The sequence below is a fragment of the Kogia breviceps genome, chromosome 11, assembly GCF_026419965.1.
Source record: "Kogia breviceps isolate mKogBre1 chromosome 11, mKogBre1 haplotype 1, whole genome shotgun sequence".
In the NCBI taxonomy this organism is placed as follows: domain Eukaryota; kingdom Metazoa; phylum Chordata; class Mammalia; order Artiodactyla; family Physeteridae; genus Kogia; species Kogia breviceps.
This window is the reverse complement of record NC_081320.1, coordinates 24,149,950-24,169,847: the sequence shown is the minus strand read 5'-3', so window position 1 is coordinate 24,169,847 and position 19,898 is coordinate 24,149,950. Positions and strand designations below refer to the sequence as shown.

Genomic DNA, 19,898 nt, shown 5'->3' with positions numbered 1-19,898 from the left:
AGCGACCTGAGGAGTGGAGGTAATTACTGTATCCGCATTGTACAAGCAACAGAACAGGGTTACCAGACACGTGAATTGCGGCCACTAGGGACGGAGGGAAGCTTTAGTGGGTAGGGGGACGAAGAAAGGACATTTGGGACTGTAGGAAGTTGAAACAGTCGCCTCAGAAGCTGCTTAGAGGTGAGATCGGGCGCCAGCCGAAGGCCGGGCTGTGTGCCTCTCGGCGATCCCTGGGCCCCGGGATTTTCCGCGCGCAGGCAGCCTGGCTAGCCGAGAGGGGGAGGCAGGGGGGCGGGGCTTCTCTGGGCCCGCCCCTTGCCCAGGTGAGGCGCTGGCTACCCGGGCAGGAGGGACGACGCGCCCCCGCAGTGCTCGCGAGGTGTAGGGTGCTCCGGCTGTCGGGCCAGGCCTGCTTGGGGCCCGGGACTGGCCCGGCGGGCAGGGCCTTTGGTGGGGGCGGGGGGCTGGAGTAGAGGGAGAACGTGCTGCGCCCTGCCCGGCCCAGGTGTCGTCTCCGGGGGCGGAGTTTGGGAACCGGGCCGTGGGAGATTCCCGGCCGGACTAGCTGGAGGCAGTCGAGGGGCAGAAGCCTACGAGACAAGGCAGGACCGGGCGGCGCGGGGAGTGCAGAGGGCAGGCAAAGGCCTGGGACCGCCAGCATGTTCTCCCGAAACCACCGGAGCCGGGTCACCGTGGCCAGGGGCTCCGCCCTGGAAATGGAGTTCAAACGCGGCCGCTTCCGACTCAGCCTCTTCTGCGACCCACCGGAGGTGAGAGACCTGCGTCCCTGCCTGCCCCTCTCCGGGCTCCCGCAGTCCGGGCCGCCTGGGCCTCCCACCCCGCCCGCGCGCGCCGAGGGGCGGAGACGCCGCCGGTCTGGTACAAACTAGTGGTTGTTGACTTAAAAAGTCAGCCGCGGACCGTCTGCACGTTAATCGGACCGTGCCACCCCAGACATTACCTGGCCCAGTTGGGATGATTTGCCTCCGCCTGGAAAAACCTCGGGTTGGCTTCAATTTAAGGGGCCCTAGGCTCGATTCCCAAAATGTGCCTTACCCCGGTCCTTCCCGGCATTCCGGAGCAAAGGGCGGTGTGCACCAGGCGGGCTCTAACAGACTCCTGGCCTGGGCGCCCGCTCCTTCCCTGGGCTCCAGCCGCATCCCACAACCTGTCTCAACCGTCTGGGACAGCCTACATCATCAATCCTGACTTCTTCACCAGGTCTGCCCCCTTCGCTGAAACCCTCCCCAGCTGCTCCTCTGTGGCTGGGAGAATCGGGAGTGAGGGGGTTCCTTATTAAAGATTTGGGATTATTTCCCGCACCCAAACTTTCAGCCTCCTTTCCTGGGGCCTAAGAGAAGTCCAGCCTCTACAATTGCCTCCTCGGCCCAGCACTCTACACGTTGCTCAGGTTTGAGCCTTACCTGTAACTCCCTAAAGAGGCTCAGGAGGGTCTGAAAGATGTGGGGCTGAGCTAGGACTAAGAAGGCGAGTAGCTACAGCAGAGGCTATCCCCAAGGTCAGCTCTCCTTTCCTGCTTGGCTTGGAAAGGGTTAAGTGTGAGGGCCTTCCTCACCCCTCCCTGCCGGGATTCCAGGCCTGGCTTCTGCACTTTACCCTACAGCCCGTCCAGAACAAAGGCTCTTTCACACCGGTGTCCCAGTGTCCCGGGCCTTCGCTGACTTAGAAGCTAGTGGGCCTCGGGGAGAGGACTTCTATCGGGTCCCGCATAAGCAACGCCGCGTGGGGCCAGTGTGGAGGAGTGAGGGGCGAGGCCCAGGGACCCGGAGGAGGGGCCTGTGAGCTGGGGCCGCCCCTGGGATAAGCCCAGCCTTTTGGGGGCCGTAGCGGAGGAGCCGGGGCGGAGCCGCTGGGACCCGGCGGAGCGGTGTGTGACTCCGTGGGCCTGGGGTGGAGGGGGGTGGCAAAACTGCAGCTGGCTGGGAATCGGGGCTGGTTTCCTGTCTGGAAGGGAAGGGGCCCGCAGAGGGGAGCGGGGGCAGCAGCAGCTAGGCACACCCCTGCCTTTCTCCCTCTGTCTCCTCCCTTCTGCTGGAAAAGCGAGGTAATTGTGAACCCAGGGTGGGGCAGGCTGGATGGGGGCTGAACCCAAGTTGGAAGAGGTGGCCCTGGGGGTTGGGCCGCATTTACCCCTCTGTCCCACTCCCTGGGCTCACTCAATCAGGTCCTCACCGTTATCCGTCTTCTTCCTCAAACTAAGCCAGAACCCCTTTCAGAAAGCAACCTCCTGACAAACCCCACGACTCTGTAGAACCTGCATGAAGTGTCCCCTCCCTGCCCCCTTCCAGTTGTGCCTGCCCCTCACACCCTACCGCACACAGATTCTCTGTCCACCAGGCCAGGGATGTGGGCGGGGGCTGGGGAGGGGCCAGAGTCGGAATGAAAGAGCCTTTTTCTTCCACAGCTGGGAGAACAGCTGCCACCAAAGCAAGACTGGACACTCTGTGCCCAGAGTCCCCTCTGCAGCTGGCCTCCTCTCCGGGGACCCTGCTCATCCTCACCTCGCTTTCCTTTCCCTCCATGCCTGGCTCCCATCAGGGCCCTGGAACAGCGGTAGGCAAGGAAAGTTTGTCACAGCAGCCAGAGGGGTCTAACGGGAGCGCAAGAGGGACAGGGGCTGCCTCTGCCCTCTGTCCAAGAACTGCCCACCTCTTTCAAGACCAGGGGAGCAGCGGGAGGAATTGTGGGGCAGCGTGGTGCTTGCTCGCCCCACCCTTCTGAGGGGTCAACAAGGGAAGGGGCAACTGGGGGGCACAGAGATGCAGGACAGATTGCACATCCTGGAGGACCTGAATATGCTCTACATCCGGCAGATGGCGCTCAGCCTGGAGGTAACGCCCCCACCCCTGGAGTGCACCTCCTTCACAGCATCCCAGCCCATCTCTGCTCTGCCCTTTCCTGATGGGGCTTAGCGGGGAGAGCAGAGCCTGCTCCAAGTGGGGAGAGGGATAGGTGGTTCTGTAAGCCCTTCGTTGGGTGCTACGTGTGGACCCAGGTTCAGTTCTGCCTATTAGAGTATTGTGTTGGCAACAGGGTCTTCACACCTATTTCTGGAAGCTCTGTGGGTTGGTGTGGATGTGTGTTCTGGGGCTGAGGGCACCTTTTAGGTATGGAAAGAAGAGGGGAGTTCAATGTGAGAGAGGTTTGCAGGAAGGAGATGGCCTTACCAGAGAAGGGGAAGAGTACTCTAGGGCAGGATGTAAGGATTCTGTGGCCCTGAAGATGGCAGGGAGCTGTTTATTCTTTTTTTAAAAAAAAAATTTACTTATTATTATTATTTTTTTAACTTATTTACTTTTGGCTGTGTTGGGTCTTGGTTGCTGTGCGTGGGCTTTCTCTAGTTGTGGCGAGCGGGGGCTACTCTTCGTCGTGGAGCCCGGGCTCTAGGCACGCGGACTTCAGTAGTTGCGGTACGCTGGCTCAGTAGTTGTGGCTCGTGGGCTCTAGAGCGTAGGCTCAGTAGTTGTGGCGCATGGGCTTTGTTGCTCTGCGGCATGTGGGACCTTCCCGGACCAGGGCTTGAACCTGTGTCCCCTGCACTGGCAGGCGGATTCTTAACCACCGTGCCACCAGAGAAGTCCTCCTTTTTTTAAAAGATAGATTTATTTTATTTTTTAAAAATTAGTTAATTAATTTTTGGCTGCATTGGGTCTTTGTTGCTGCTCACTGGCTTTGTCTAGTTGCAGCGAGAGGGGGGTTACTCATCATTGCAGTGCACAGGCTTTTCTCATTGCTGTGGCTTCTCTTGTTGCAGAGCATGGGCTCTAGGCACGCAGGCTTCAGTAGCTGTGGCACACAGGCTCCAGAGTGCAGGCTCAGTAGTTGTGGCACACGGGCTTAATTGTTCTGCGGCATGTGGGATCTTCCCAGGCCAGGGCTTGAACCCATGTCCCCTGCATTGGCAGGCGGATTCTTAACTACTGCGCCAACTGGGAAGTCCTTTTTTTTTTTTTTTTAGTTTTTGGCCGCACCCCACAGCATGTGCAATCTTAGTTCTCTCACCAGGGATCAAACCCACGCCTCCTGCATTGGAAGGCAGAGTCTCAACCACTGGACTGCCGGGGATGTCCCTCATTTATTTATTCTCAATCACATTTATTGAACACCTACTATATGTCAGCTTCTTTCTAGATCTTGGGATACCTCAGTGAACAGAACAGGAAAGGTCCATTCTACTGGGGGAACAGATAAGAAGCATGTGAACAAATAATCTCACATAGTGAAATTATGATGAAAATAGGGGGTGTGTAATAAAAATCGGGTGGGGGGGGCTTACCTGGTGGCGCAGTGGTTGAGGGTCCGCCTGCCGATGCAGGGGACACGGGTTCGTGCCCCGGTCCGGGAAGATCCCACATGCTGCGGAGCGGCTGGGCCCGTGAGCCACGGCCGCGGAGCCTGCGCGCCTGGAGCCTGTGCTCCGCAACGGGAGAGGCCCGTGTACCGCAAAAAAACCCCCAAAACCTATCATATAGTTAGTAATCAATAAATGTTTGTTTATATTTAAAAAAAAAAAAAATCGGGTGGGGGGGCAGCATTAGATGTAGGAGTGAGGGAAGGCCTCTGTGAGCTCTTTGAGCTGTGACCAGAAGGATATGAAGATATGTAAAGATGGGAGGAAGGGCTTTCCAGACAGAGGGCATATAGTAAGGGCAAAAGGCTCTCAAATGAGGATGATGGTGATATGTTTGTGGAAGAAGGAGAGCCAGTGGGGCTGGAACATAATAGCTGGGGTCGAGCTGATGGGTGGAAGCCAGATTATGCAGGGCTTTGTAGGCCAGGACAGGCATTTAGATTTTACTCTAAGTGTGATGTTGGCTCATGGAAGCGTTTTAAGCAGGGGGACAACTTATCTAATGCTCTAAAATGATGGCTGTTGTGTTTGAAAGGAATAGGCTAGGCAGGGGTGGGGGGTGGGGATGGGGGTGGGGGTGGGGATTGGGAGGGAGAAGGGTTGGCCAGATGAATAGCAGAAGACCACCAGCTAGGAGGTTGTTATAGCCTTAGGGGAGTGAACCTGGTGGTATGGATTAAATGCTCACGGTGGAGATAGCGAGAAGGGGGTGGATTTCAGATGATGGTGGTAGATCTGACAGGGCTTGCTGATGTACTGGACATGTGGGTGCGGCCAAGAGAGGGCTCCAGGATGATTCTCAGGTGTGTGGCTAAGCAACTGGACGATGTGGTCATTTACTGAGATGGGGAAGAGAGAGGAAGCTGTAGAAGTGACTGCCTGAACCAGGCAGGGGGTTGCTGCTAAGGGAGGTCAGAGGCAGGGCAGTAGAGAGCCTAGCTCAGAAGGGGAATTTATTGCACATGTGTTTGTACCCTCAACCGGGTCCCCACTCCCTAGATCATGATAGACTTTATGAGTCAATCATGGCAGTCTTCACCAACAAATCCACACATGGCCTCACAATCTTTCTCAGCTCAACCTTGGCATAAATTATGCAGGTTGTATCCTTCATAAGGGCACTGCATAGTGGCAGGAGTCCTGGCCTGGTTTCAGGTGGTGTGAGGAGGGGACACCTTTATCTAATTTGTTTGCCTGGAGAGGATCATCTTTTTCTAAAATGGAGAAAGGTGCCCAAGGATCCCATTGGGACTCTGACACTACATATTGTCCTGTGTTGGCATATGAGATAAAACCTATTTGCCATCCCTAGTCCTCTGCACTGTCCATGTTACTAGTTACATGTGGCTATTAAAATTTTAAATTTAGTTAATTAAAATGAAATAAAATTAAAAAATTAGTTTTTTAATTACTCTAGCCACATTTCATGTGCTAGATGGCTACTGAACATTTCCATCATTGCAGAAGATCTTATTGGCCATGGCTGGTCTAGGTATTTAAATGTTAGAATTCTGCCTGCCTCCCCCTCCATGTAATTTTTCTTCATAGGAGCTCTGCCCAAGTTCTGGGGAAGAGGAGGGGGCTTAGATTTCACTTTGATCATCTCTCATTCAGTCTTGGGTTAGTTCAGGGTGCTGTGTTCTTTCTCCAGGAAGCTCAGCAGTTCCCCAACCCCTATCCCATTGATGTTTCAGGGATTAGCAAGAGACGTAGTCGTGGAAGTGTAAATTCAAGAAGACTTTCTGGAGGAGGCAACTTAAGCTGAAATTAAAGGGAAGGTGGGAGTGCTGGGCCCAGGTAGGGGTTAAACTTTCCCATTTAATCCTCAAACAGTAGGAGGTGGAATTACCATGCCCTCCCACCCCCAGTTTACAAACAGAGGCTCCAAAGGTTAAGTTCTCATGGCTACTAGTCAAGTTCCTAAGCCAGGATTTGAACTTAGCCCTGGTGGAGATTCTAAAGGGAACATAAGGTGATGAGAAGCAGAGAGGGAAGTCAGAGACAGAAGGGAGTGGGAGGAACTGGAAAGAATGTCCAGAGAGGGCCTAATGTGTGCTGGGGCTTCTGCCCATGACTCATCCTCCGTCAGCCCCTTGGGCCCTGAGCAGAGTCCAGCTTAGGGCTCTTTCCCAGTGGTCTGGTGAAAGTACTGCCGGCTTGGGAAGAGAGGGTGTGTGGGTGGGGAGGGGGATGACATGGAGCTATACCTGGGATACGGAGATGTGGGTGAAGCTCTGGGATCCAGAGCCTGCGTCAGGATTCCCGAGGTGCTCTGCCCAAAGGGTGGGAGATTTCTATGGCACTCTCCACCGAGAGCCGTGGGAGAATGGATTCGGACCCGAGTGCATGCGGGGAGAGTGGTAGCCAGGTTGTCTGCGCCCCCAGTCCGACTCATCCAGGCTGGATACAGCGACTTCTCTGCAGCCCCAGTTATTCTGATGTATACACTATCCCCCCTCCCGCATGCACCCGGGCCAGGAGTCATCTTGGAGGGCAACTGCACTCCGGAGGGGCCCCCTGGCCTCCAGCAGCTCCGGAGTCTGGAGACCTTTCTAGAGTGAGGCAGGTCGGTGCTCCCGGAGGTACCGTCCTTACGCGACTAGGTCTCTGTGGTTAACACCACCCGGAGCCTAACCGGGCCAAGCGCACAGAAGGACTGAGGGACTGCCTGCGTCCCGGAGCCCCTCGGCCGCTCTCCCGGCAGTTGGTAGATGATGTCATCGGCGCTCGCTGCGGGCGGGGCGGCTCCCTGCGTTGTGGCTCCTGGGACCGGCACGATGCCTGCGTTGCACCATACGTGCAATGGACAGGGCTAGGGAAGAATCCGTTGAGTGCTGGAGCCGGGACCAAAAGGCTAGTCAGGAGGGGGCCTGCGGACGCTGCTCGGCCCCACCCCCCTCACCTGTTTGGGGACGTTTGTGGTAGAAGCTACATGCAGAATGGGATGGGGGTTGGCAGGCAGCAAACCGTAGCAGGCAGTCATGGTGGGGGTGGGGGCAGCTGTGTAGTCTGAGAGGGCTTCCTGGTGGAGGCAGCGTAGGTACCCGGTTGGGCTATTTCTGAAGGGTCAGGAAGGGAAATATGGATAGTGAGGGTGATGAGATAAGGTGAGACGTGATGAAAGTCTGGCCTAGCCCAAGTAAGGAAGGAAGAATCAGGAGAGAGGCTGAACAAGGCAATTCCCGGAAGCAGAAATTTAGGGTGTTGAGGTCTTGGAGACTTGAGGGCTGGAATCATCAAGAAAGAAGCAAGAGCACAGAGTATGGAAAAGAGCTGGTGTGAGGGAGAAGACAGGTTTTGGTTTTGTGCAGTCACATTCATCCTCCTCTTCCAACCCTGTGACTCCACTTGGCTTGCCTTCTGATTTGTACGCTGTAATAGGGATAGTCTTCCACCTCTTCTCTGAAGCCTTCCCCATCACCTCAGCCAGAAACAAATAGGGTCTGTTTCCTGTGAGCATGTTTGTGCCATGACGTGGCACTTATGGAGCAGCCATTAATGTCTGCATCTCTCACCTCCCAGCTGGATTTCAAATACGGTGCTTTGGCCAGCACGGGGATGCTCCAGTGTTATTGGGTGAACGCTACTGGGCTGAAGTTGCATCATTAAAATAAGCACCCCGCCCCCATGCATACCATATGCTGTGCATTGGGCATTGTGCTAAGTGCCTACTCACTCCTGACCTGCTTCACCTGTCTTCCCATCCCCATTCCTTGCCTCTGTCCTTACCTCCCAGTCTCAGAGGGCCAGCAGGTGGCAGGTTCCCAAATTTGGGGTGTGTACTGCATTCTGTGCAGCATGGATAAACACTGTAGGTGGTATGCTCCTTCTCCACTGACCCCTTGCCAACTAAATGTCTTCTCTCATCACTTGAGTCTTTGGGGTAAGCCAGGATGGCCTTTACTATCTGTGGCCATTCCCTTTAGGTGGTAGTTCTCAGCCTGGGCTGCACCTCAGCGTCACTTGGGGAATTTTCCAAAAAATGCACAGGCCCCACTCTTAGAGATTCTTATTCTGCTACTCTGACGTGGGTTCTCGTGATTTTTTTTTTTTTTAACTCAGAAGATTTAATTTTTTAAAAGGTAACACAATTTCCAATAGTACAGTAGTAAAGAAGCATAAAGTATCATAAATTGATTTTCCATTCCTGGCTCCCAGCCCCACAGCCACTACTATTGTATGCATGTCTATGGATATGTATATGCATATATATATATATATATATGTATATATATAGCACACAAATGGTAGCACGCTGTAATACTGTTCTTTCTTTTCTCACTTCATATATTTTGAAGATTGCTTCATTTTTGCACACATCTACCTCACTCTTTAATGTCTGCAGTAGTCCATATTCCGTGGTATAGATGTGCTATAATTTATTTAACCAATGCCCTATTGAAGGACTTTTAATCTTGGTGTTTTAAAATGATGCTGCAGTGAATATGGCTCTGCCCACAAGTGTAACTATATCTGTAGGATAAACTCCTAGATGTTGGATAGCTGGATCAAAGGATATGTGAATTTGTAGTTTTTACAGATTTTTCCAAATTGCGCTCAAAAGAGGCTGAAAAAATTTATACTCCCTCTGGGAGTATAAATTTTAACAAAGCCTCTCTGGTTATTTGTGGGCTGCTGAGGTTGAGACTCAACCCTTGCCCTTTAGTTGCCTGAAACATAAGTTTCTTGTGGACCACAGTCCACTTGGGAATGAAGGGTGCTTCAACCTGTCCCCCAGTTGACACTTCCTTCTCATCCTTATCCCCACCCCGGCTAGGACACAGAGTTGCAAAGAAAGCTAGACCATGAGATCCGGATGAGGGAAGGGGCCTGCAAGCTGCTGGCGGCCTGCTCCCAGCGAGAGCAGGCTCTGGAGGCCACCAAGAGCCTGCTGGTGTGCAACAGCCGCATCCTCAGCTACATGGGCGAGCTGCAGCGGCGCAAGGAGGCGCAGGTGCTGAGGAAGACGGGCCGGCGGTGAGCAAGGGGGAAGCGAGGCTTTATGGGAGTGATGGCGCAGTGTGTGTGTTTATGGAGTATGGAGCACCCTGAAGATGACTTCCTGGTGAAGACTTAACAGGGTCCTAGAAGACACCTTGGTGTTTTACCACCGCAGTGTGCTGCCCAGAGGTGCACTAGTGAGTTGCAAGACACTGGCTCAGGAAAGCCAGTGTATCTGGCGAAAGGCTGGCAGTCTGAGGAGTAGTAATGCAAAAGTGCTAATTTGCTAAGCCCTCCCTGTGATCTGATGAGTCTGGCTGGCTGGCTTCTGGAAAGCTAATTTTCTCATAGCTGGTTCACCAAATGGCCAATTTGCTAAATGACCAATTTACTGTAACTGACAATAAATAGTTCATTGTACCTGGGGTTTGCCTCATTAGAGTCAGGGATTGGGAAAAGAAATAATAATTTTTAAAAAATTTAAGGGAAAGCCTACCCATTCACATAAATTAGATTGTGCACTAAAAGGACTCAACTCTTGGATGTGAAACACAACCTACACTGGCATTAGACTCTGCTGATCTGACAAATCTGTAGTGAAGTGGTCGAGGCGATGCTCTGGTAAAACTAAAATGTGGGAGAAAATATTCAGCAAATTGATCATTCTGAGAACTGACCATTTTTGGTGAACTGGTCATTTGGAAAATTGGCTTCTGGCAAAGTAACCTGCTTGATCCCACAAGGCTGAGTGGGGAGAAGGTCCAGGCCCCTCACCGACATAGTGTCATCCCAGCTCATCCATGAAGGCTGACACAAGGAGAGGTTGCCAGGAGGCCTCCAGAGTTCACGCATGAAGACACCAGGGGAAGGCTGCTCCATAAAGTTAAACGAAGAGCAAGCAGGCATGGGGACACCTTCTACTGTGAGTTTGCTGTCTCTTAAGAGGCGGCCATTGACAGGCTCTGCCCTGCCCAAGTCCCCACACAGCCCATACAGTGTGATCTGAGGTGCACCCCAAGTCCCTGGTAGCTAAACACATTGCCATCAATGCCACATCATTTAGTTTAAGGCTAAGTCACTAATTTCATTATAATGAATTATAAATTAGTATGGATAAGCTGGCCATCACCTTAGGAGAGGGACACATGCTTGGTGAGTCCTAATGATGGGCAGGGAGGGGAGGAAGGCCGGATGTCCCCCCTGCAGTGGGAGGACTGGGAAACTTGGGGCACTGGGAAGGTTCAGCCCATCTAGCCAGAGGGGTAGAGGAGAAATCAAAGCTGAGGGGGAGGATGGAGAGAGATTTGCAGTAAATGGAACACAAATGTTCCCTACTTGGGTTTTTGGTTTTCTGACTGATCCAGTACCCTCCTTTATTGAAGTGATGAGATGGTGGAGACAAGCAGCCTCCTTTGTTGTTAAAAAGAAAGCCTGCAAACTCCTCCAAGCCTGGGGGTTAATGGAGAAGAGTCCCTAAAAGGGAGTCTCTCTCTGTGGGCACCTGTGTCCTCGAGCCCCACTTCTCCCTGGCAGGAGTCTGGGGAGGTGGTCAGGAAGGGTGCTTGTGCGGGGGGTGGCCTGAGCTTGTACTGTGTGTGTGAGCTAAGAGCCTCTAACATTCCCAAGCCCAGCAACCTCCTGGGTTCAACTGACAACTCTCCCTAACAGTCCTTCAGCCCTGCCATGTCAGCCTGGCTGGGACCTGGCAGCTGGGTCCTGGGCCAGGGGGGTCCTAGAGCCCTTGGGAACCAGAGCCAGGGGGAATAGTGTCAAGAGGCCAGGCTAGGACGTTGTGATTTGCCCACAGGCCTTCTGACAGTGGTCCGCCCGCTGAGCGCTCCCCCTGCCGCGGCCAGGTCTGCATTTCTGGTAAGAAGCACAACTACCCCAGCTGTTGGCATTCTTTGTCCAATGATAAGATCTCCTGCCCCATCTCAACATCTATTCCTACTCCTCTGCCCCTTAGATCTCCGGATTCCACTCATGTGGAAGGACACAGAATATTTCAAGAACAAAGGCGGTGAGTTCCACACACGTGGGACAAATTTAAGGGAGTGACCCTGAGATTGGAGGTCCCTGTGGGGCACATCTTTACCAGTTTTGCTCTGTCCCCAGACCTGCACCGTTGGGCTGTGTTCTTGCTGCTGCAGATAGGGGAACACATTCAGGACACGGAGATGATCCTGGTGGATAGGACCCTCACAGACATATCCTTTCAGAACAACGTGCTCTTGTGAGTACCTCATCCCTGTGGCTCCCTCCTTTCTCTACTCTGCTCGAGTCCTCGGATGAGGTAGCTCCAGGGGAGGGGAGGAAGAGGAGAGGGAGGAAGGGAGATGGGCCTTCCCTGTGGAGCTGTCCTGTACTTGCATGACATCCGTCCTCCACCAGAGCGCCGCTCCCTGGACTTCCCCAGACCACCCTCCTGTCCTCTCTTCCTCCCATATTCCTACAGTGCCGAGGCAGGGCCAGACTTTGAACTGCGGCTGGAGCTGTATGGGGCCTGTGTGGAAGAGGAGGGGGCCCTGGCTGGAGCCCCCAAGAGGCTTGCCACCAAACTCAGCAGCTCTCTGGGCCGCTCCTCGGGGAGGCGTGTGCGGGCATCGCTGGAGACAGCTGGGGGCTCAGGGAGCAGTCCCATCTTGCTCCCCACCCCGGCTGTTGGGTAAGGCCCTGTATTCCCCCACTGCCCTCAGCTGGCCACAGGTGACCTCTGAGCTGTGCTGAGCATGCAGAACCTATTTTGCACTGCTGCCAGGACATGCAGACAGATACAAATAAGCAGTGGTCACATAGCTGGGAGGCACTCTGGCCTGTACCTCAGGGCTTGTACCCTGAGCCAACTGAGAAGACCAATAGGAATGCAGGAAGAGCTAGGCTCTGGGGTCATCACTTTTTGGCAGCAGCAAATACATCTTATGTGGATAGAACAGAGTGCCCCTGGTTGCAGCAGGGTAGCCTGGGTCCTGTGGTTGTTGCCTGCAGGCACCTGGAGGCACCTAGTGGAACCACTGGGTCTCTGAGCAGCAGTTTGAAAACCTTCCAGGTAGTGAAGAGAATGCTTATTTTGGAGACAGACATAGATTCAAATTCCAACTCTACCACCTAAGCTATATTTATGGGCAGATATCTTAACCTCTTTTAAGCCTCAAGCTGCCTCAGGGCTGTTGTGGGAACACAGTGGGATAACGTATTTAAAGCACAGGCCCCGGCACTTAGCAGGAGTGCAGTAAATGTTCCAACCCCTGTGGGGGAGGCAAGCTAGTTTTCTGTGGGGCAGCCTGAACGATGGGGCCGACCTGCTCAGCTTATAGCTCCTGCCATCCAACGTGCCCCTCATTTGGCTGCTGCCCACTTCTCTGTCCTGCAGTGGTCCTCGTTACCACCTCTTGGCTCATACCACACTCACCCTGGCAGCAGTGCAAGATGGGTTCCGCACACATGACCTGACCCTCGCCAGTCATGGTGAGTATTGTATGTGGGGGATGCTGGATGGTGACAAGAGGGGCTGTGGGATGGTCCCCTTCACATTCCCCACCCTCACCCTGCACTTCCTCCTCCCCCAGAGGAGAACCCCGCCTGGCTGCCCCTTTATGGTAGCGTGTGTTGCCGCCTCGTGGCTCAGCCTTTCTGCATGACTCAGCCTACTGCAAGTGGTATCCTCAGGGTGCAGGTGAGGGGCCCTGAGGAGTGGAAGGGAACAGGGAGAAGGCAGAGGAGAGCCACATCACCCAGGAATCAAAGAACTATTGAAAAAGCAAGATCTGGGTGGAAGCAGGAGGAGCATGGCAAGACGAGAGGGGGATCAGACAGGAGGGTGGGCAGGAAGGAGCAGTTTCTCTGTGGGGGGCTGGGAAGAAGGGTGTTGGGGGTGTGATTCCCCTAGGAAACCTTGAGTCATTTATGCAGCAAGCTGGGGAGCTGCAGGACTGGGTGCGAGTGCATGGAGTCTTGAAAGGAACAAACCTCTTCTGTTACCGGCAACCTGAAGACACAGACACTGGGGAGGAGCCGCTGTTTACTATTGCGATCAACAAGGTGATGAATCCCTGGTGGTGAAGGTGGCAGGGTTCGGGAGCCTCTCCATCAGGCCCCAGGAGGGTGGGCACAGACCTCAAAGAGATCAAAGCTAGCCTCCTGTTCCAAACAGCACCACACCCAGCTTCAGGGCCAGGGTTGTTGGGACCATATTCTCCCCAACCAGCATCACTGGAAAATGATCGTCCCTTCTACTCACCAACCTTTGCCCCTGCCAAGTCTCAGAGAGGGTTCTATAGCCAGTTTAGGACTTTTCATCCTCCTTCCATCTTTCCACTCAGATTCAATCTGCATCTCCCTCACCGTTTCCTGGTTTTCTCTCCCAACCCAAGTCCAAGGACCCTCTTTGTTTCCTAGCCCTTTTGCTAGCATTCCTGCCGACTTTTATAAGAGTAGTGAGGGACCTCAGGCCTCGGCGTTCCTGTCCCTGCCTCCCTGCCTTCCCTGCCTCACTCAATCCCTCCTTCCCTGTCTCCGTCTGCTCCTCTTTTCCTGACTAAGGACGACCTGTCTCATCCCTTTCCTTTCCTGCCATTCCTTTCCACTCTGGTCAGTAGGAGGCAAATGAGAGGGCTTCGTGAAAGCCCCACAAGCTCCTCCTTCTAAGGCAGGGATGACCAAGCCTGCCTGATGTCACTGCTGACTTCTGTGACCAAGGTGAAGGTGGAAGCAGATCCTCTTTCTCCTACAGGAGACTCGAGTCCGGGCAGGGGAGCTGGACCAGGCAGTGGGCCGGCCCTTCACCCTGAGCATCAGTAACCAGTATGCGGAGGATGAGGTGACACACACCCTTCAGGCCGAGAGTCGGGGAGCCCTGCAGAGCTGGATGGAAGCTCTGTGGCAGCTTTTCTTTGACATGAGTAAGAGGAGGGGGCTGGATTGAACCTTCGGGAGGGACTGTGGATGTTACTTTTACCAAAGGCCTCTATTTCAAGAATGTGTGGAAAGGAATGTAGCAGGGGAGAGGGTAGCCTGGCCCTCTCACAGTCCTCCCCCACCCACCCCAATCAGTGCTCTCCCTGCAGGCCAGTGGAAGCAGTGCTGCGATGAAATAATGAAAATTGAAACCCCTGCTCCTCGGAAACCACCCCAAGTACTGGCTAAGCAGGGGTCCTTGTACCATGAGATGGGTGAGTGAAAGTGCACTCTGGGATCCTGATGGGAATTTGGGTTGGGGGCTTCAAGGGAACCCAGATAATGGAGACAGAGAGAAAGCACACTTTGGGCTAAGGCAGAGCTCTGAGGACACAAGTCCCACCCAGTACTCCTTTCCCTTCTCCAACTCTTCTTAAAACCACCTCCACCAAAGTTTACAATAAAAACCCACAGAACCAGATTCATTTCATGCCCCGGTCCGGAAAGATCCCACATGCGGTGGAGCGGCTGGGCCCGTGAGCCATGGCCGCTGAGCCTGTGCGTCCGGAGCCTGTGCTCCGCAGCGGGAGGGGCTGCAACAGTGAGAGGCCCACGTACCGCAAAAACAACAACAACGACAACAACAACAAAAAACCCAGAGCAGATTCATTTCATGGATTTTTTTTCCCGTAATTTCTTCTTTTCTGTTTCCCTTTCTGCATGCGGATTCCTGTCTCTTCCTCTGACCTTTCACTTGCCTGGCACTGCTTTCATTTTCCTCCTCTTTCTTGGCTTCTTCACCTACTTCTGCCCACCATCCTCTCCCTGTCCACCCTGTCACCCCATATCCCATAGTCTTATCAGAACCTGTGACTCCAGGGGGCCCAAGTGAGGGGCTGCTCCTGCAGGATAATGCAATCTCAGCTGAGATCCAGGCTTTGCTTTCCTCCTACAGTGACAGGTGATGCTCAGGGCTGAGTAGGTCTGGGGCCTAAGCTCTGACTAGCCCCCTCCCCTCAATCCCTTCCCCGTGCCACAGCTATTGAGCCACTGGATGACATCGCAGCGGTGACAGACATCCTGGCCCAGCGGGAGGGCACGAGGCTGGAGACGCCCCCACCCTGGCTAGCAGTGTTTACAGACCAGCCTGCCCTGCCTGGCCCCTGCTCGCCTGCTTCAGTGGCCCCAACCCCAGCCCAGACCCATTCCCTGCCCTGGGGGAGACCCCGAACGTTATCCCTGGATGCTGTCCCCCCAGACCACTCCCCTGGGGCTTCTCACTCGGTTGCCCCTCTACCCCCGAAGCGGTCTCCACGGTCCAGAGGCCTTTGCAGCAAAGGCCCACCCCACACTTGGCTCCAGTCCCCAGTGTGAGACGGTGTGCTGGCAATAGGATCTGGTCAGAAGAGGAGATGATCGGTGTGCAGTTGGGCTCTGGATTCGGCGCTGTTTGGCCAGCTTGGCCTCCCCTTCCCCTGCTGGACTGGGGATAGGCTGGGGAGTGGGAGCAGAAGCCCCTTTTAAGCTGTGGTTGCCATGGTGCTGAGGGACTCATTCCCAGGGCTGGCTGGGACCCCCTAAACCCTTCCTGGGAGAAAACTGGAACCAACCCTGCCCTACCTCCCTGTACTAACCAGCTTTGAGGATGGCACTGAAGAGCCCTGGGAGGGAATGCACCTCCCTTGTGACTCCCAAATTGACCATTAAAGTTATTTAACATCAGCCTTCACCTGGTTCTTGAGGACAGGTTGCCTCTTGGCTTGGTCTGGACCTGCCACATCCCCTCATCCCTGGAGCTTAGTTCACTAGTTGTGAAGTATGACTATGATACTGAGTAATCAGACAAGGGCTGGGTGGAGGTGGGTACTTTATAAATACCACAGGGGAAACGGAGGGCTGCTTTTCTCTCACGTGCTGCTGAATCTCAGGATCTCAGCGAGGTCATAGCCAGTCACAGCAAAGGAGCTGCCTGAGGGATCACAGAATCGGGCACCACACACCTGGGTGTCGGGTACACACTCTCCATGACAGTGCTCCACCTGGGAGAGAAGAGAGCTGCTCAGGGCCTGCTGCCTCATGCTTGGGTCCTCATTCCACTCCCCTTACAAGACACACCTCAATGTAGCCACCCTCTGGGCTTCTGCTTAGCTTCCAGATGTGTACAAAGGTGTCCTCAGCCGCAGAGAGTAGCTACAAAAAAAAAAGGCAGGGAGGACCAGTGGGAGTCAGAACGTGCTGACAGGGGACTGGTATAGGCTGTTGAGCCTAGTCCAGGTGCCTGAGGAGGGGGCGACACTGAGTGGCAGAGATAAGCCTGTGGAGTTCCTCTCAACATCCCAGCACCAGGAACAAGGGTATGTAGGGACAGAGGAGGAGACTGACCTTGCCCACCTCAGGAGCCAGATCCAGGGCACAGATGGCCCGGGCGTGGGCGTCGATCTGGACATGCAGAGTTCCTGTACTGGCTTCATACAGACGCACCTGCCCGTTCCCATAGCCTGCTGCTATGGTCCCCTGCCACAGCTGCACAGAAGGGCACGGGACCCTGCAAGGGTGATACCCTACTTTGATTTCCCAGACCCAAGCCTACACCCCACCCGGAAGCTACCTCAGGAAGGCCTCAGCCCCCTTCCGCCTCACCTACCCGAATCCTGGAATTCGGGTCAGTAATTTGAATTTGGACCCTGACCGCCAGACACACAGCAAGCCTGAGTCATCTGCTGTCACCATGTCAGCCACACAGTCCTGAGGGGAAAGGCAGGATCAGCCCTTCCCTTTCTCCCCTGCTGGGTCCTGTATACAGGGCAGCAGGGGAAGGGAAGCAGTATTTGCATCTTGGCCTCTCCAGGGAAAGGGCAAGATGTGAAGCCATCACTGGCTGGAGGGGTCCCCTGGAGGCATAAAATGCTTTCCTTGTATTCTTTATAGTCTTACTCCCTACCCTGACCCCAACACACACACCATGTGTTAGGGTATATAACTGTCCTCATTGGATGGATGATGAAACTGAGGCCATAGTGTTAGGACCTTCTGGAGGTCTTGCAGTGAGCCAGTCACAGTCATGACTAGACTCTGGGCCTCCTGACAACCCCTAAACCCAGGCAACCAACATAGCCCATGGGCCCAGCTCTGTGCCAGGTGCAGTGTAATATAGGAATTAGAAGATACATACCCTGTTTTCAAGAGGTTTACAATTCAACTGGGGAGACAAGAGTTGTCTGAGGGCAGTATCAATTCAGGGTTCAGCTAAGGGAGATCAGCGGGAGCCGGAATGGGGGAAGGCTTCCTGGGGAGGATAGCACTGGAGGTGGGCCTGAACTTACCCAAGTTCAGAGAAGGAAGCCACACATGTCAGAGCTGGAAAGTATCTCAGAAACCATCTGTCCCAACTCTTCCATTCACACCAGTATTGTAAGGTGTGAGTGAACTATTAAATGCCACGTAAATGTAAAGTATCTTAGGCTTCATCACTGGAACTGAGGTTGCTAAAGCCTAGGAAAGTGCAGCAATTTGCCCAAAGTCATCCAGCTGCTTAGTGGCAGAGCCACGGCTGGAACCCAGGTCCCCAGCCTCCCAAGGTGGGGAGGCCCCCAGATTCACTGGAACAGTAGGGGGAATCCACTCACCTGTCCCTGGGCAGGTTCGGCGGCAATGTCTGTGACTGGTGTCTGGTGCCCAGCCAGCTCTTCACTCAGTACAATGTTGGGACCCTTGGCTGGGATGTCAAAAACCAGTACCCGGCCTGACCACATTCCTGCAGAACCAGTGCTCCACTGATGGCTTCCTGATCCTCCCAGGTCTCCAGCCACCACACTCAGCACTCCCTCCATCCCAGAAACCTTAGTAACAAACCCACCGCTCACTGCTCCGACAGCCCCACCCCTACATTCACTACCCTTTTCCTATCCGACCCTGCCCCTATGAACCCCGCCATGGCTTTTTAGAGTCTCTCAGAACCCCCTTCACTCCCACCCTTCCCTCTAACACTCCACAATTTCCTCAGACCTTTGGCATCCTCCTGGCCAAAGGCTATATACCCCTATACCTCAGTACCCCCCAATGCCCTGCCCTTGGCCCCCTCACCCACACAGATGAAGTGGCCACTGGCAGCAATTCCTCGGGCAAACACAGCCTGCACTGAGAGGGGAAAATGATTAGAAATAGCGTCTCCCCTAGCCCCAGCAAACACTCCCTACCCCCAACCCACTCAGTCCTGCAGGTACCTAGAGAGGCATCTCCAGCATCCAGTGCATGCCAATAGACCATGACGGAGCCATCAGACTCATACATCTGGAAGACCAAGGCAAGGATGGGGTCATGACCCAGCTGACCTTTGCTGAGCTCTGTGCTGACTACTCCACATACTCATGTTAGCCTTAGCCCATCTAATCCTCAAAACCACCCTGGGAGGTAGGCACTACTTTTATCTCCATTTAACAGAGGAGGACACTGGGGCTCTGAGAAGTTAACTAAATTGCCCAAGGTCATACAACTGATAAAAGGGCAGAGATTGGAGATAGCACTTGAGAACTGGAAAACAAAGAAGGAATGAAGATGAGAAATAAGGAAGAGAGGGCTAAGCATTTGAACAGCTTGGAAATGTTTAGAGATAAATGGGGTGAGGTCTAGGGGCCTTGGAGAGAAGTTGAGAAGACCCTAGTGGGGGAGGGCAGGAAGGTCCTCTTCTTACTTGTATTCCTCGATGTGAGGTGAGTACCAGCAATACTCGGAAAGGGAGGACACACCAGTGGACCTAGAGGGAGGTGAATCAGAGTAGGAAGAAGTGGTCAGGGCAGGGGAATGACGACTCAAAAATGTGGAAATTCAGATGGTTAGGGAAGGCCTTATTCCTTGAGGTTTGGAGAGGAAGGACTGGTTTAGGGTTGGGTTCAGCAACACCACTCCTAACACCACGCCTCACCTGGGTGATAAGTGGGGGGCTCACTCCAGCGCCCTCCTTAGCTTGGAGTTGGCGCTGGGCCAAGGGCACAGCCTCAGGAGCAGCGCTGAGAAGCTGGGCGCTGGGTCCATGGACTACTCCAAAATGTGTGAGGTTGCCCACGGGCAGCTGCAGCACACTGAGGTTGTTGCACAGGGCGGCGGCTGAGCCTCGAAGGGGGATGGAGCGCTCCCGGCGGAACATCCTTGGGGAGAGACGTCCGAATCACAGGCGCGCGGAAGACAGCCGACAGCGGAGATTCCTGTGGGGGCTGGGAGGTGGAAGTGGGGGCTGTCACGAGGCACTGGGAGAGACCCCTGAGATTGGGTAATGATGTGAACGAGGGCCTCGAGGATGGTGATGGGGGATCACATGGCGTGGGAAGGGTATTGTGGAGCAGACGAGAGGAACCCTAGGGCTGAGTCATGACGCGACAGGGGTTCCCAGAGGAGGAATTGCGGTGGCCCAGGGCTCAATGGCCCCAAGAACCCGAGCCAAGGCGGGATGAAGCAGGGTAGCCCCCAGGCCCTTCCTCCCTCGGCCTGGCTCCCCGAAGCCCCCGGACCAGGTCAGAGTTCACACCAGCAGCTTGCCGGACACGAGAAGCGTTCCGTCCCTCCGAATCCGCCGCCACCATGGAGACGACGCACGTACGCACGGCCGTTGCCTGGGGCGAGCAACCCAAACGTGCAGCGCGCAGCGCTGCTGCCAGGTCAACTGTAGGCGGGGCGAGCCCGCCTGCGGCGTGGCTGC

General features: G+C 54.5%; 2 protein-coding genes across 8 annotated transcripts; one reads left to right on the top strand and one right to left on the bottom strand.

The window, feature by feature from the left end:
* Positions 1-318: 318 nt before the first annotated feature.
* Positions 319-15,928, top strand: RTKN (rhotekin). Of its 5 annotated transcripts, none has more exons than XM_067007349.1 (13): positions 1,693-1,888; positions 2,426-2,852; positions 9,150-9,349; positions 11,121-11,182; positions 11,280-11,333; positions 11,429-11,546; positions 11,769-11,978; positions 12,684-12,778; positions 12,880-12,986; positions 13,223-13,351; positions 14,043-14,211; positions 14,377-14,481; positions 15,246-15,928. In XM_067007349.1, the coding sequence occupies exons 2-13, from the start codon at positions 2,781-2,783 to the stop codon at positions 15,578-15,580; spliced, it is 1,656 nt and encodes a 551-aa protein (XP_066863450.1). In that variant the 5' UTR covers positions 1,693-1,888; positions 2,426-2,780; the 3' UTR covers positions 15,581-15,928. The 5 variants fall into 5 exon arrangements, with proteins under 5 accessions (XP_058935008.1, XP_058935011.1, XP_066863450.1 ...); XM_059079026.2 differs by having other exon boundaries at positions 1,797-2,065; XM_059079025.2 differs by lacking the exons at positions 1,693-1,888; positions 2,426-2,852 and adding an exon at positions 319-770.
* On the bottom strand, positions 14,858-19,834 carry WDR54 (WD repeat domain 54). Of its 3 annotated transcripts, none has more exons than XM_067007354.1 (11): positions 19,728-19,834; positions 19,128-19,416; positions 18,897-18,959; positions 18,430-18,496; positions 18,290-18,343; positions 17,833-17,960; positions 16,851-16,951; positions 16,589-16,751; positions 16,322-16,396; positions 16,085-16,245; positions 14,858-15,700 (listed from the first exon to the last, which is right to left on the bottom strand). In XM_067007354.1, exons 2-10 carry the CDS (start codon positions 19,347-19,349, stop codon positions 16,114-16,116), a joined length of 1,005 nt encoding a protein of 334 aa, XP_066863455.1. In that variant the 5' UTR covers positions 19,350-19,416; positions 19,728-19,834; the 3' UTR covers positions 14,858-15,700; positions 16,085-16,113. The 3 variants fall into 3 exon arrangements, with proteins under 3 accessions (XP_066863455.1, XP_066863453.1, XP_066863454.1); XM_067007352.1 differs by having other exon boundaries at positions 16,118-16,245; XM_067007353.1 differs by lacking the exon at positions 18,897-18,959 and having other exon boundaries at positions 15,519-15,700; positions 16,118-16,245; positions 19,728-19,803.
* Positions 19,835-19,898: the final 64 nt, after the last annotated feature.